Consider the following 15,153-nt stretch of genomic DNA (forward strand, 5'->3'; position numbering starts at 1 on the left):
TGAACAATTCTGTACGTGATAACTCAGAGCGTGTCCAAGGTCAGCGTACAAGATGGGATAGGATACCGTCTGTTAACACCTCATAAAAATATCAGGTGTGACAAGAGGTATGTTCCCAACACAACCAGACTTCGGACGGGTCGTGATATATTCGCAATTGCGGCAGGGTTTCGATAGTTGAAGATATCCAAGGTCTCGATGGCAACCGATGAGACAGACCAAAAGACCAAAAGATAGGCGCGATCAAGTGTAAACGAACGGAAAGGGGTGATGAATCTGAAACGACCCCAAAAAGGCGAAAAGCGAGTGTGTGCTTGAATAAGCTGTAAGGAGTGAACGACGACTTGTAGACCGTCAGGGCAACCGAGTTTCAAAGAAAATTGATGCGACCGATGCAAGGGGAATTAGGTCCCAGGTCGAGAACACCCTTAGTCAACGAATACAGCAAAGCTGACAAGGAGAAGAAAGAAAGGAGTGAATAATGAATGAATGAAGTCGAGGATGAGAGAAGAGGATCTCTGTAATTAGGGGGAATGGGGGGCGGGACACGTTGTGGCAGAGCGTCAACATTGGTAATTTACCGTAAATTATGGTAATTTATGACAATTGTTGGGGCTATTGGGTTATGTACACGCACCTCATTTAATTATGATCATTACCTACGATGATTTTTGTCAGTAACGACATTTTACGATGTATCTGTACCTGTGCCGTTGACAGTATATGTCTCTATTCTGTACATACTCTGTATGCTTGCAAACAATGGAACCTTCATCTGTCAATAGCACTAATTCAAAAGCTAAGCTACTATCGAACGTGCTCTCCGATGAGCTATTGATATCCTACGTTGCCAAGATCAAGGCAACTAAAGCATGACAGGTCAATGCAGAAAAGATTAATGCTCAGGGAAAGGATCAACCCGTTTTCTATAGGTCCACGATCTCTTCACTATAAGTATAAGATGTTGGTACCTACAACCACACCCATATCACTGTACAATATCGCAACCGTTGTATATGTATTCGGGGCATATTTTCAATGCCACCGTCAGGCAGTTCGTCTGTGGAACGATGATAGCAAATCCTGACCCATTGAGAATACCGTGGATCGACAATCACGAAAAAAGAAAGATGAGATTGTAAATCCATTCAAATTGAGATCGAGACTGAAAAGGATTATAAGCAAATTCTGCAAGTAAATCAACAAACCAGATATAAAGTCAATTGAACCGTTTATCAAATCCGACGTACTCTATCAAAGAACAATTTTATTCATAATCCATAACTATCCCATTGAAGGAAGACAAAATCCATGGAATGTCCGAATCAGGGTCTAGAAGAAACTCATCTACAATATTGTAAGCGATCACTAGCCCCGGAGGACGACTCGATAATCCAAAATAACGGATTCAAAGCTCGCCACAGGCCGCTCATCCTAATCTCAATGGCGAACAAAAATGCAAGAAAAGGCAAGAAAAGCCTAAACAAAACCCCAGCAAAGTTCAGTCCGTTGCAAGGCCCAGGCCGACGGCGTCAACTAAGTGGGCCCTTTCCACACGCGCGGTCCTGTGTGTTTAGTTCTCAAAGTGCGTGGCCCCAATACTGCACTAAAGCCCCTTACCACCAGAGTACACAATACACAGACCTTTCAGGTACCCGGCTCACGTTACCACTTCCATCGTTAGTGGCTTTAATCCCCCGGCTAGTTTTGTCCACTTGGCCATTTCCGGCATGAGATCAACAAAGAGATCAAATCACGAATCAACATGGACGTTGACTAGCCGCTCTTTAGAACCTTACTCCGTACTCCTCTTCGGTAAAGGTTGGCCCCGTGGTTGCCGCTAGTGTTTTGATCTTTTTTTGCTTTGGTTTTTTTTGGTATGATTGTCGCAGAAAACTGCCTTGCAAGTACAACATGGTTGCTATTTATCAATAGTTAAGTTTATTATCATGCAGGGGATGAATCTTGACTCAAATTTGGTCCCGGCAGATATCAAAAATGTTTCATACTCTTGAGATTTAGGCTGCATCCAGAGAAAAATGACAAGACGGACACCTTCAACCCATCAATTTGAAGTTGACCTTGAATTCTCAGGCAATGACAGAATGATCAATACACCACGTGCCGTCGATCGGAATGGAGGAGAACTGCAAAGACCCCTCATTCTTGTCGTCACTTTTGTAACAGCATTCTTCACATGTTTGAGATTGGGTGATCTCATGCCGAGCAATGTGAATACCAGAGAAGCAGCCTCGTATCCATACAATGTTGTGTTTTCAAATTCATTTCATTTGATCCATGTAGGTACGGTCTTTTTGACTTTGTAAAGGAAGTTTATGGCTGCATGCTGCATGGCATCCCGGATTCGAGAATCCTTGGAAGACGCAGGAACAAAGAAACGAGCGCCGAATATGCGAGAGAGTCATGATGAATAATTATAACCCACTAGCTCAGCCACAATTGTCTTTGGTAAAAGTCGGATATCTCCAGGCGCTTAGAGATATATTGTGGCTCTTCACTACCACATCTATGACTTGTGACTTAATAGCTCATTAGTTTTATACTTCCATAAATAGGGGCGTTGTCATTTAACTGTACCAAGGACCAGTCCAGGCGCTAACCCTGTTCCTGAACACTATAGCTCCGTTCTCCACCTTTATCCTTGGTTTCAGCCTGTAATTAATCAAACGCCACATACACAGTCTATAGGTATTTTATGCCGATCGAATCTGTAATATTTCCAAATGTGATGTAAGATATACAAAAATCATGTGACCCGTTTTCTCGCGCATTTCTTTCGGTGGAGACACTTGACATTCTAGCCCATGTCAGTTGAGCAGTGACGCGAGGAGCCGTTCGATATGGCCATGAAACGACTTGGGTGGAGTGTTCTGCCCTATCCATTATTCTCCACGTCACCGTCACTCTGCAGACCCTTCAAAGTCTAGAGCTGCGCCCAGTGCCACTCTTCGTAACCAGACCAGAACATTCGATTTCAACATCCGTTCCTAATGGGAGGGATTTGACGCAAACACAGGTACGCACCTAAGGATGATGAGCATGGCCCACTTTTGCATTTTTTACACGTTGTACAAAATACGCAGGGGTATAGAGGAAGTCTAGACCAATGGAATTCTCCATCAATTCAAAGTCCATAGTTTACTTACCGGCTTGGGATCCGAGAAGAAAGTAACATAAACTTCGTTTACGGCGGAGAAATCAGCCATGTCTGTAAGGAAGATGTTGACTTTGATAGCGTCATGGAGACTTGAGCCGCCCGCCTCAAGGACGGCGTTCAGGTTGCGGAGGATTTGTCGCTGATTGTGTTAGAATGTATTTTGCAGGCAAATCAAGTGTGTTCATACTGTTCGGTTCTGGATGCTCCCCTCCACCAGTTTGCCCGTGGCTGGGTCGGCTCCTACCTGGCCGGAGCAGTGGACCACATCCCCGACGACCAGGCCTTGAGAGAGGAATGGGGGTGGAAGGGGTGCACGATCTGTGCGGACGGCGAATCGTGCTGCTTTGGACATTTTAAAGCTAAATGGGGAAGAGATGAATTGGGTGAAATCGAATGTTCTTAAAATTGAAGGGAATCTGCGGGGGATTTCTAATCGATAAAGCCCTTCGCGCTACCCCACTGTCACTCACGCTGCGGCCTGCGGTCTGCGATGAGGGGATACGTTTGATATGAATCATGAAGTTCAATTCAATGGACAGTTTGTCAACAATTAAAAGCTTTTGAATCTTTTATTAAAACCCAAATAAATGATATTCTGGCGCAATATAGACCCGGAACCTATGGAGGATATATATAACTATATGTACATCAACTGCCAGCAATAATCTGACACATGGAAATGATATCCACGGGCAAAACACACCAAGCAACAATTACTCATCACTCGTGGAGGGTTAGATAGAAGAAATCAACTAAATGATAAAACAAAATCAGATCTGACACTTCACTGACTATAAATGCTGAGGCTCAGTTCATCCAGAGGATTGCACGGACGATATATCGTTCCATACTGGCAGCCTACTTACCATGATTGGGCCTCCCATTTGTATTGAATGATTTTATCATTACTCTACATACATGAGCCTCATCAAAAGTGAGTTAGTACATCCATAAAGATGTATGTGAGTATTAATTATGACGTCGAGTTTGCTGACACAGCTTGGCGGGGTGAAGTCGGGTTACGTTGTCTGATTGGTTGACCAAACGCAGTCCTCCAGTTTCTCACGCCTTTCTCTCGTCCTTGTTTTAACTTCAATGTTCTTTTGCTTGTTCTACAAAGGTGAAATTATTGAGATCTGCATCAAACTTGTTGCTCTATGAAGGCTAATCGTTGTTATTTTTTTCAACGGCATCGGTAGCACACACACCCGGCCCATAATACCAGCACCCGTCACTGTACCCGTAAGTGGACCCGATCGGCAACGGGAGCCACTGCCATATGATCAGACCCTCAATACCGTCTCAGATTGATTGTCGGGAGGGAACATCAGATTCGACCCATCATGGGTGCCTGGGCTGCAAGGTCTATCAGAACGCCAGAGTGCAGAGCCACCACCCCCGCATTCTCCCGACTGGTAGCCATCCACAGATCCCATAGTCGCAGTCAGGGCGAGAACAGCGAACGTATCTTACAAGACATCTACAAATATCAACGGCATCCTCTATCCAATCAGCGAAAGAAAGAAGGACGCCAGGATGGGCCTGCCACTCCAAGCCAGAGGCACTCAAGCTGGAGCTGGGGTTTTTTGCAGTGCCGTTCGGGTCTCTCTGATACCTCAACTGGCCAGGGGAATAAATATTGGAATTTAGACTCTTACAAGCGCATGGAGCTTTTGAAACAGTACATTGAGGCCGACCCTTACCGTGCCCTCTTCGGGCGTAGATTGGATTCCTTCCGCAAGTCCGAGAGATGCGATACATCATGGAATGACTTCCTTCAGTCGTCCTCAAGCACAGAAAGGCCAATCAAAACCAGTTCAACGGGTGCAGCTCAATGGCAGACAAGGAGCGACGACAATCATATTGGACTCCAGTATGACCCTATCAGTGGTCGTATGGCACCCATGGCACCCATGGCACCCATGGCGCGCACAACATCTCAGACTTTCAATAGTGAAACAAACCTTGAGTCCCGTACAGGAAACGAAGGGGAGAAAAAGTTCACAGCTAATCCAAGCTTGGTTGGAGGTGGAAAACAGGATAATTCTCAGTTGAATACCGAGAGTCTGCTCGGCTCACAATCGACGGCTGAATGCACTCCAGGTAACGAGTTGGAAGCACTTTTTACATCCAGCCCTACGACACAAAGTGCGCAGGCCAGAGTACAAGTTCCCGAGGAGACAACAAAGAAAGCAAATGTCAATATTGATTGGTCGCCTGGACACGAACTGGAATCGTTGTTCATTGCTGAATCTGCACGCTCGAAACAAGCTGAAACAGCAAGAACTGAGCCCAACAGCACAGACAAGAAACCAAACTCGGATGCGGGTCTCACCTCTGGTGTAGATGTGGAGTGTCCCTCTGGAAGTGAACTCGAAGCCAAGTTCCTCTCTGATCCGGCCAATCGACCCGGCAAAAGTTTGTTGTCCGAAGTAAGCACTAAACACCCGGATGCGTCGTCCAGAAATAATGTAGATTGCCCACTGGGTAATGATTTGAAAGCCAATCTCACTGCTGAGCTCGTTAGTCGGAACATTGAATCTGATGATCACGTTCAGACAAACACCGAATCAGAGCAACTAATCCCACGGGAAAGCGTTGACTGTTCCCCGGGCAGCGAAATAGAAGCACATATATTGTCTGAGTCGATTAGCAAACAAAATCGCCAGTCAGAAGTCAACCCGTTTGTCGATTGTCCTCCTGGAAGTGAACTTGACGCCAAGCTCACTGTTGACCCAACTTCAGCTGAAGATGGACCGTTCCAAGAGGCAATGACCCCAAGCCTGGACACCGCAAAGTCAGCCAGTATCAACGTTGACTATTCACCTGGCAGTGAACTAGACGCAATGCTCATTGCTGATTCCGCAAGTGCCAGTGGCTTCGATGCGAACAACGATCTTGATGCCTTAGGTGCTAATGATACCAATACTCAATTCGCTTCAAAGTCGAAGGAACATGATCGCCCTTCGAATTTTGATGCTTTGGAAGGCCAAATTGGTGACTTCATCATCCAAAACCAAACGCCCGCCACCGAAGATAGTCCTCAATTATCAGCATCCCAGCAGGCTTTCCCAGAATTTCATATTTTCGCATTCGACTCCTCAACATCAAAAGTTATGACCGCAAAATCAGACTCATTCTTCGACATCGACGAAGAAACCCGCCCAAGTGAGATTCTGTCACGACTCCAAAATCCCGCGAAGTTCCTCCCGTACTTTGAGAAGATGCAAAAAGACGGCTATGAAATAGTAGCCGGCGGAGGTAACATTATTGTTTTCCGAAAGATTCACAGCGCCCTTCATTCTACCCAAAAAACTGGAGAGCAAGACCCAGCAGTCCATGCAGAAATTGCAAAACATGCTCAAGACTCAAAGGACTTCACTCCCCCACCTCGCGGATCCTCGGGACAATCCACTGCAGAGGTGAGTGGACAGTAAACCGTATATCTGAGTGATTTACTAACACACCGACCTAGTCAAATTCAGGAACTGGATCATCTATCCTCGACCCCAAACCAATGGCAGAGTCTCGATCTTTCTTCCTCGCTGCAATTCGCAGAATGCTCTTTGCCGGAGCGGCTACTGCAGCAACTTGTTATGCCATCGGAGTGGTGACCGAGTTCTTCCGCACTGGCGGACAATATGGGCGTGGAGTCGACGGGTTTACTGTGTTTGAGTCGGATCGTCGTCATCGAGAGTAGACCACAATTTGGGGATGACTGATCGGCCTGCGTAACAATAATGGGGATTTGCTAATTGTAGTTTGGGCCATCTCAGGCCCGTGGTTTACAATATAGACATATCTATCTGGCAAGAATCCTCCAAAGGTGGGTTGGTGCACTCAAGACTTCATTTGGTGCAGGCTTAGGGTTAGCATATTTAGCGAGAACGACGAAGAATAGAGTGGAAATAACACCTGCTACCTCGAGCAATTGTAGAATTTGATTCTTAGTATGCGGGCTGTTTTCACAGCCCTTGTATCCATGGGTTCTATGAGAAAATGCATATAGACACGCCTCAAATAAGAAGACGAGAGAAATCATCAAGCTCCGATGATATATGATTGTTCCAGAATCTAAGACCCTCGATCCCTTCTTCGCGACAGAGAATGCCCCGATCTTCAGCCATCTCCAGCTCTTCAGCAGCCACCCCGACGCTCCACTTGAAGCGATGCGCAGCCTCTTGTGCTGTAACAGCCCGCCCGAAGAGAGTCCAATCCCAAGGAACAGGATCATCAGGAGGAAAGCGTCGGAGTTCCTCCATCCAGTCCTGCAGTTTTCCGATCGTCTTCTCGTCACTCCAGTCGAATCGCTGGACGACAAGAAGACCACTTTTGAACCGCCGAAGACGAACGGGTAATTTGAGCTTTTCCCATAGCTCGGCTGCTTTTTGGAAATCGGCAGGGCTGGCGAGTTCTACCCCGTTGCGCGAGCGGTTGAAGACCGCCCAGAGGTCTATAAGACTCATGATACCGCCTTCTCGTTGTAGAATACCTTTCCGGTCATCTGTGAGGTATTCCGCCAGGTCACGCGAAAGCTCTGACAGGTAAAGATTCTCTGATCCTGAACTGAGCATGTCTTTGGTGGTGACCATTCCTAATGCTGCTGCAGACTCGGAAAGTACCGCGCTAGTCTCGGCTGAGCCGTCGTTTGTAGTCATGCCGGATTCTCGAGCTAAGGTCTCGGCTAGAGCAACGATTTGCTTAGCAGAGGCCATCAAGGCCTCCAGATCTTCAAAGGCGTTACCTATGACTAGCTCATTCTTCTTCCGCGCTTCTAGTCCCCGCCGCTCTAATCCAGCGATGCCAACGCCTGCAGGTCGAGGAGCTGAAATTTGGGGACTTTCAACGCCATTGGCAGAAGGAGGTAAACCCGGGGAGGATGTGGCCTGAGATGGCGGAGGGACAGGAGGCGCATCTTGCAAGAGCCATTTTCTCTGAACCAAGGCTCCTCTAAGCCTCTCATAGAAAGTCTTATCACCACCTTCCCGGAAAGAAAGCTTGATACTATCACTGACTTCCGTGTTTGCGATATGAGATTGTTCGAATAATGGCGCAGGGGAGTCTACACGGTTGGCGTTGCCTGAAGGGCCAGCAGATAGAGGCGCTCCGCAAATCTCGCATTCAGAGAGAGATGGGTGGTTCACAAATGTACAACGGGGGCAGGAAACAGATCCTCCGGGGCCAACAGACCCACTGTTGTTAGGTTGTGGGGTATTCTGTGGGATGGCTGGGGATGAGACCATGCTAGGCAGGGGAGAATCTCGGGTCGTTGCAGCACTGATTGCTGCTTTCAGTACCGTCGTAAATGGTGGCTTTATCCCACATGCTAGGCAAGGAGGCAAATGTGTAGCTGCACTAGCTGTCGCGGGATCAAAGTTGGAAGGCACTGGGTTGGAGAATGTGCATATGGGACAAACCCAAGTCGCATTTATTGGTTTAAAAGGTGCCGATCCCTGGGAGTGATTCGTTTGTGGAAGGTGAGACAATGACTGCGTCGGATGGAGCGTCGATTGCTGGGAGACAGCGGGGCTAGACGTTGCACTCCTCGACTTGTCGGTTTTCTTTTGTGGTTTGGGATATATCGTTAGTTTTGGGGAGGATTTCAGGAAGCCAGCCTGTCAAAGAGCTTGTCAGCGAGTGAAAGAAAACTTCCAAATAAGGCTTCAAGAGAGGCTCTCAATTGTATATGCATGTCATACCTGAGACTCTACGCGATCCAGTTCTTTCAGATCAATAGCCACAGAGTATTTGCGCGGGTCGTCGACCGCGACGTAACATACTCTATGAGATGTGAGATAGGCATGGCCATTCTGGTAATTCTGGATTTTGTATTTCCTAACCATTGGCAATTAGCACCCCGCATCATCGTCACCGTCATCGGGAGCTGCTTACCCTTTATACAGCCCTACTGCATCTTGGACAAAGAGGACGGTTTCATCGGGCAATAACAAGGGTCTGAGCGCAGTAGTCAGGTCCAGTGACTTGAAGAACATGGGGATTCAACCAGCTCCCAGTATCAAGGAGATCCATGAAGTAAAGAGAGCATGAGTTCGCCAAGTCTAGGGTGATTGCGATAAGCCGATAAGAGAATATCGGACAAACAAAGATCCGGTGAGGTAAGCGAGCCATCTTCACCGTCCTTTGTGGACTACACACTTCAAAGCACATTTGACTCTCCATCCATCTCATCCTTGCAAATAAATACTCATCTCCCTTTCTCTTCAAGTCAAAACCAGTCTCAACTGCGGCGTAGGATCAAACATTCATCCTTCCGACCGTGCCTCGACTCTTGCCCCCTTCGTAGCTTCCATATTTCTTTCATCTTTGTGTCTTCTTTGTTTTGCCCAAATTTTCCATCTGTATCTCCAGATATTTGCGGCATGAATTCCAGTGTTCCACCTTGGCGCTCGACTGCTTCAGCCCCGATGGCTCGAACGTCTGCGTTTCCTCCAACTGGTGAGCCGTACCACATGATCCAAGTGTCGAGTCAGCACGCTTACAACCGAACAGCGACCCCTGCCTACATTCCAGTTCAAGCCCGTCGTAGCCTCGCATCTAGTACACCCAAACCCGCAAACGGATCTATCTCTCAACCGGCCAAACAAGAATCTCCTGAGGACGAATCCCGAACGCGTGTGCAGTTCCCGCCTCCCGTCCGATCATACGTGCAACGTTGCTTCGCCCCTGAGAATCAAATTGCCAGCGTGAGCATTCCCGAAATGCAAGAGAAGTTGAAACACGTGATTACCGATGCAGCGAAGAATGACACGCTGGGAATGATCGACTGGGAGAGACTACCTTTGCCACAGGTTATGGTCCAAAATGAGCGCAATAAGATCCTGACCAACCCGGCTTCCTCCAACTGGGCATCCGCTCACCCATCCTCTCCCGGAAACGCTACTCGGAAGAGAAAGTCCACCGATGCCCACCAGTCGGAAACCGGATCGCCCCCGTGGAGATCAGCTAACCCCAGTCGTTTTGAAGATCGAGTTACTCACCCAACCACAGAGAAAAAGAAACCCCGCATAGCAGTGGACCAGTCAAGTAAGTCCAAAGCTAATTTGGAAATGAGGCGGAAGCGTTTCGATCTGGGCAACGGAAACTCTCCCTCATCGCCTGTCGGGTCCCCGGCACGCAGTCCTGCGGCAGACCAAGGTCCCGTGGTCGGGCGATGCCAAACCCTGGAGAAGAACTACTTCCGCTTGACATCCGCCCCCAACCCAGACACCGTTCGTCCTCTGCCTGTCCTGCAGAAGGCCCTGGAACTGTTGAAAAGAAAATGGAAAAATGATGGCAACTACGGTTATATCTGCGACCAATTCAAATCTCTGCGTCAGGACTTGACAGTCCAGCACATACGAACTGACTTCACGGTCACCGTTTATGAAATCCATGCACGCATCGCCTTGGAGAAAGGGGATCTTGGTGAGTACAACCAGTGCCAAACCCAGCTACGGGTGTTATATTCGCAGCAGCTGGGAGGACACCCGACGGAATTCAAGGCCTATCGTATTCTCTATTTCATTTACACTCGGAATTGGACGGCGATGAACGACGCGCTAGCGGACGTGACCGCGGAAGATAAGAAAGACCTGGCCGTGAAGCATGCCCTGAATGTCCGCTCTGCTCTTGCGCTCGGGAACTACCATCGTTTTTTCCAGCTTTACCTTGATACCCCTAACATGGGAGCCTATCTCATGGATATGTTTGTGGATCGTGAGCGGCTGAGTGCTCTGGCGGCTATGTCTAGAGCGTGAGTCTCCCTCTGATCTTTCTGCTTATTTGAATCTTGTAGCTAACATCTTATTCGCAGATACAAACCAGATGTCAACATTCGGTTCATTACAGAAGAATTAGGGTTCGAGTCTGATGAACAGACTGCCCGTTTCGTCCTTGACAACTCCTCCGCGGAGTTGTTAGAAGAGAAGAACGGAGCTGTACGGCTGTTGACAGGCAAGGCAGGCTCGCTGTTCGAACAGGCCAAAGCAGATGCCCATCGTGTTGTCGATATCAAGGGCCAGATCTAACACGTTTTCACCGTCCATCCAGTCCCACGGATGCTCGTAAATCATCGAACTTCTCTGGTCATTTTCTTCCCTTTTTTTGGCGTGTTCTCCAAAGCGGCAGGCGTTCACGGGCGCATGATTATCTAAGCCTTTACATTGAGGCCTCCATTTCCTCTGCATTCTTCTTATCTTTCTTCTCGTTTCCTTGGGCCCCCGGTCTCTAGGATTACTGCCACTGGACACACGATACTAATACTCACCGGCGTCTCGTTCTGGAGTTCCATTTCACAGATCAGAGGGTATCACATCTCTGCATGGGTCTAGAGGTGTCATTTCGAGTAGATACGATCAGATCCATCCATCAATTGCATATGTTTAACCAATACTCTCATACATGGTAATTTCTCTAGATAGATCCCGCCACATTGAACGCCACTCCAGTATGGAGGCTTGAATTATTTCTTTCCAGCTTCCCTCTCCATGGACATGTGCGAACCAATATGAAGTTCAAACTGGATCGTACCACTAAGATGGCCATGTGAGGATGATGTCCGAAGATTGCGCGTGGATCACGAGGCAAGTTTCTCATTGGGGAGTGCGGGGACCCGCCAAGCGAAGAATTGTTCTCGAAGGAATTTCAACCATGGTGGGTAGTTTTTCAACGGCTTTGATATTCTTGATTATAGCCGATGATCGACAAGACATTTGCGATGCTATCTTATCTCGTTACCTACATATATATATGTATACCAATAATTAGGACGATACTTGACAAAAAGAATGAAGGGGGATAAAACCTCGGTAAATTGCAGGAACCGCGCATTCAGTCAGCCCCGGAATTTTAATTTAGCGATGATAATTAAACCATATTCTAGGCCTTTGTTTTCCATCCATTCTTTGATACATTTTATTCTCAGATAGCATTTAGTTAACTATATATCTTTCATATGTTATGTATAATGTTACTATTAGCCCTAAATGGACATCTTTAATTAATTTGGCATAAAGGAATCCAAAAAAGAAGAAGGAAAAAAAAGAAAAAAAAAGAGCAAGTGCCGATCCTAGCAGATTGGGGGAAAACAACGTCAGCGCCGTGGTTGAGGCTTGGCTGGACCATGGGGCAAACACCTTTTTTTTGTGTGTTGAGTACTGTTTTGGTGAGTCAACCATATATTGAGTACTGCTGTACCTTAACTGCCCCATGCCTTAGTTCAAATATTTCGAGGGGTACAGAGTCACATTTGGTAGAGAGCACTAAGTTAGGGTGTGATTGTACCTACATGTATAGCCGCTAGTGCCCAATACACAGTGATATGTACCTTACTTTCACCCATGTAATGTATGTAGTATTTATATAGATTAATATCAATGTATGTGATATATTGAACATATTCTTTGTGCTCTTTGTGTTGTTTGCCAAGTATAGGTACCTATATGTAGAGGTTATATACGTTGTAGGTGGAAGAACATATGTAGATACATACGGAGTAGCGTTCTAAGTTTAGACCCTAAGCTGTCGTCATCTGTAATGATACGACAATACTGAAAATAAGAATATTGACGACGCTGATACAGAGTAGAATAGAATTGAATAATATAACACAGATCAAATCTAACGATGCAGATCCATATTATACATACAGGTATACATGTACGGAGTACCAAGGAAATAAATTCATACAATAATGTACCTGGAATAAAAGATAATAAAAATCCAAACCCCCCAAAGATCAAAGAAAGAAGGAAAAAGCGGGCCATCACCAGGGGCATGGTTGGAACCGCAATACATATTATTATTAGTTACCTGGGGATCATTGGTTCAGAACATTATTAGAGAGAGAGAGAGAGGGAAGGTGAACTCCCTAACCTTTTTCTTTTTGCAACTCCTCGTCAACATGAAGGTAAGTTCCCTCGAGTATTATCATTTATTTATTTGGCCTAAAAAAATTAATCCGGTTTCAAAGGCTATTAGGCGATCCTTGAAGGGGGAGAAAGAGAAACATCACCATATCTCCATTACACCCAAGTCCGCCATTGCCATCTTGCCCCCGAAAAAAGTGAGTCGTCCTCCAGTTATTCCTTCATAAACCCCTCTCTGTCCCACTTCGAATTTCCAATTCTTGGCACAAGTGACTGACCGCATTTCGTTGCTTTCTAGGTAATCAAAGCCCTTTACGACTATACCCCCGAAGGGACCACCCAGGAATTGGCATTCAGCAAGGGAGATTTCTTTCACGTTATCAGCAGGGAGGACGACTTAGATTGGTACGAAGCGTGCAATCCGCTGATCCCTAGTGCGAGGGGGCTCGTGCCCGTCTCCTTTTTTGAGGTTATCGGCAAAAACGAGAGGGATAGTGGGGGTTCCGGCGATTTGTCCAACGACTCTGGATTCTCCGACCGTCTTCCTGACTCTACCCACCTCCCCAAGAACGGCGCATTCAGAATGTCTGCTCTAAAAGGCCAGGGCGCCATGGTTTATGGTGTTGTGCAATACGATTTTCAGGCTGAGCGACCCGATGAATTGGACGCCAAGGCTGGTGAGGCGATTATCGTCATTGCTCAGTCCAACCCGGAGTGGTTTGTCGCGAAACCTATCGGTCGTCTCGGCGGTCCTGGTTTGATTCCCGTCTCTTTTATTGAGTTGCGCGATATGCAGAGCAATCAGGCTGTGACTGATCCGTTGGACGCGGTGCGACGCGCCGGTGTTCCCAAAGTGGAGGAGTGGAAGAAGATGACCGCCGAGTACAAGAACAGCAGTATCACACTCGGCAAGATCGAGGGCCACGGTGGTGGCCAAATGATGGCTGTCAACTCCGGCATGGACAAAATGTCCATGAGCCACCCAGGCCACCAGTCTCAGTCGAGTCAGAATGGCAACGGTTATGTATGTGATATGTGATATTTCTGGACTTGCACCTTTTGTCTCCGTTCGTGATTCCTTTGCTAATGCGATGCGCTTGAATAGGACCACCAACGCAATGCCAGCCGAGGAACTCTGTCGCAAGCACCCGCTCAACAGGGCTACCCCCTTCTCATTCCCATCTCGGCCTATATTCCGCGCTACTGTTTCGACAACGACAAATACTGGTACATTATCGAGGCGAAGATGGAAGACGGTCGCTGCTGGGAATTATCGCGTTACTACCACGATTTCTACGATTTCCAAATCGCCCTTCTGACCCAATTCGAAGACGAAGCGGGCAACCGTGGCCGCGCACGCACACTCCCATTCATGCCCGGCCCCGTTACCCACGTAACCGACGCGATCTCCAACGGCCGTCGACAAAACCTCGACGAATATATCAAGAAGCTCCTTTCGATGCCCCCACACATCTCCCGCTGCAGCCTTGTGCGCGAACTCTTCGCGCCCCGCGAAGGCGACTTCGAAATCGACCCCGCCGCCTTCGGTGAGGATACCCGATACTCCGATGCTTCCCATCAGTCTGGTGGTGTCGAATCGACGCAAAGCGTGTCTCGGCAATCCTCACAGCAACAGATCCACGCGTCCACAGACCGTATTTCGCAATCGCAACAGCGCGCACCACCATCCCAACAAGCCAAGCCCCCCATGAACCGCCAAGCCAGTTCCCTCACTCAAGCCTCCGGCGCTTCAGCCAATAGCGCGATGAAAGTCAAGGTATTCTTCCAAGACGACCTGATTGCCATCCGCATCCCATCCGGCGTAAGCATGCAACATCTTAAAGACAAGCTTTCGGACCGGTTGAAGATCCAGGAAGAAATCGTCGTGCAGTACCGTGATGAGTCGTCTGGCTCTTATATCGATCTCAATACCGATCAGGACCTAGAGAGTGCCATGCAGCGAAACGTCAAGCTGACGCTCTTCGTCAACATCGCATAAAAGCATTCGCGTTGATTTCCAGTGTTGCGATAGACTTGTTTTGGTTAATGGTTGCAATGAGTATGGGTGCATTGGCGTTTTTGGCATGCGTGTTTTTTTTTTCGAGGTCA

At 47.5% G+C, this 15,153-nt stretch overlaps 5 protein-coding genes across 5 annotated transcripts; 3 read left to right on the forward strand and 2 right to left on the reverse strand.

Annotated features, from left to right (window-relative positions):
• Nucleotides 1-2,937: 2,937 nt before the first annotated feature.
• Nucleotides 2,938-3,530, reverse strand: N7529_008025 (uncharacterized protein; the record flags this gene model as incomplete). The annotated part of the gene is made up of 3 exons (XM_057243552.1): nucleotides 2,938-3,045; nucleotides 3,168-3,317; nucleotides 3,366-3,530. The coding sequence occupies 3 exons, from the start codon at nucleotides 3,528-3,530 to the stop codon at nucleotides 2,938-2,940; spliced, it is 423 nt and encodes a 140-aa protein (XP_057095090.1).
• A 991-nt stretch (nucleotides 3,531-4,521) lies between these two features.
• On the forward strand, nucleotides 4,522-6,878 carry N7529_008026 (uncharacterized protein; the record flags this gene model as incomplete). Its single annotated transcript, XM_057243553.1, has 2 exons — nucleotides 4,522-6,600; nucleotides 6,654-6,878. The coding sequence occupies 2 exons, from the start codon at nucleotides 4,522-4,524 to the stop codon at nucleotides 6,876-6,878; spliced, it is 2,304 nt and encodes a 767-aa protein (XP_057095091.1).
• A 316-nt stretch (nucleotides 6,879-7,194) lies between these two features.
• On the reverse strand, nucleotides 7,195-9,171 carry N7529_008027 (ESCRT-II subunit protein VPS36; the record flags this gene model as incomplete). The annotated part of the gene is made up of 3 exons (XM_057243554.1): nucleotides 7,195-8,739; nucleotides 8,878-8,959; nucleotides 9,071-9,171. The coding sequence occupies 3 exons, from the start codon at nucleotides 9,169-9,171 to the stop codon at nucleotides 7,195-7,197; spliced, it is 1,728 nt and encodes a 575-aa protein (XP_057095092.1).
• A 387-nt stretch (nucleotides 9,172-9,558) lies between these two features.
• On the forward strand, nucleotides 9,559-11,205 carry N7529_008028 (uncharacterized protein; the record flags this gene model as incomplete). The annotated part of the gene is made up of 2 exons (XM_057243555.1): nucleotides 9,559-10,931; nucleotides 10,992-11,205. 2 exons carry the CDS (start codon nucleotides 9,559-9,561, stop codon nucleotides 11,203-11,205), a joined length of 1,587 nt encoding a protein of 528 aa, XP_057095093.1.
• Nucleotides 11,206-13,079: 1,874 nt separating this feature from the next.
• Nucleotides 13,080-15,043, forward strand: N7529_008029 (phosphatidylinositol-3-phosphate-binding protein BEM1; the record flags this gene model as incomplete). Its single annotated transcript, XM_057243556.1, has 4 exons — nucleotides 13,080-13,085; nucleotides 13,149-13,241; nucleotides 13,343-14,068; nucleotides 14,150-15,043. 4 exons carry the CDS (start codon nucleotides 13,080-13,082, stop codon nucleotides 15,041-15,043), a joined length of 1,719 nt encoding a protein of 572 aa, XP_057095094.1.
• Nucleotides 15,044-15,153: the final 110 nt, after the last annotated feature.

The sequence above is a fragment of the Penicillium soppii genome (genome assembly GCF_028829465.1).
Source record: "Penicillium soppii strain IBT 18220 chromosome Unknown utg000006l, whole genome shotgun sequence".
Classification (NCBI taxonomy): Eukaryota; Fungi; Ascomycota; class Eurotiomycetes; order Eurotiales; family Aspergillaceae; genus Penicillium; species Penicillium soppii.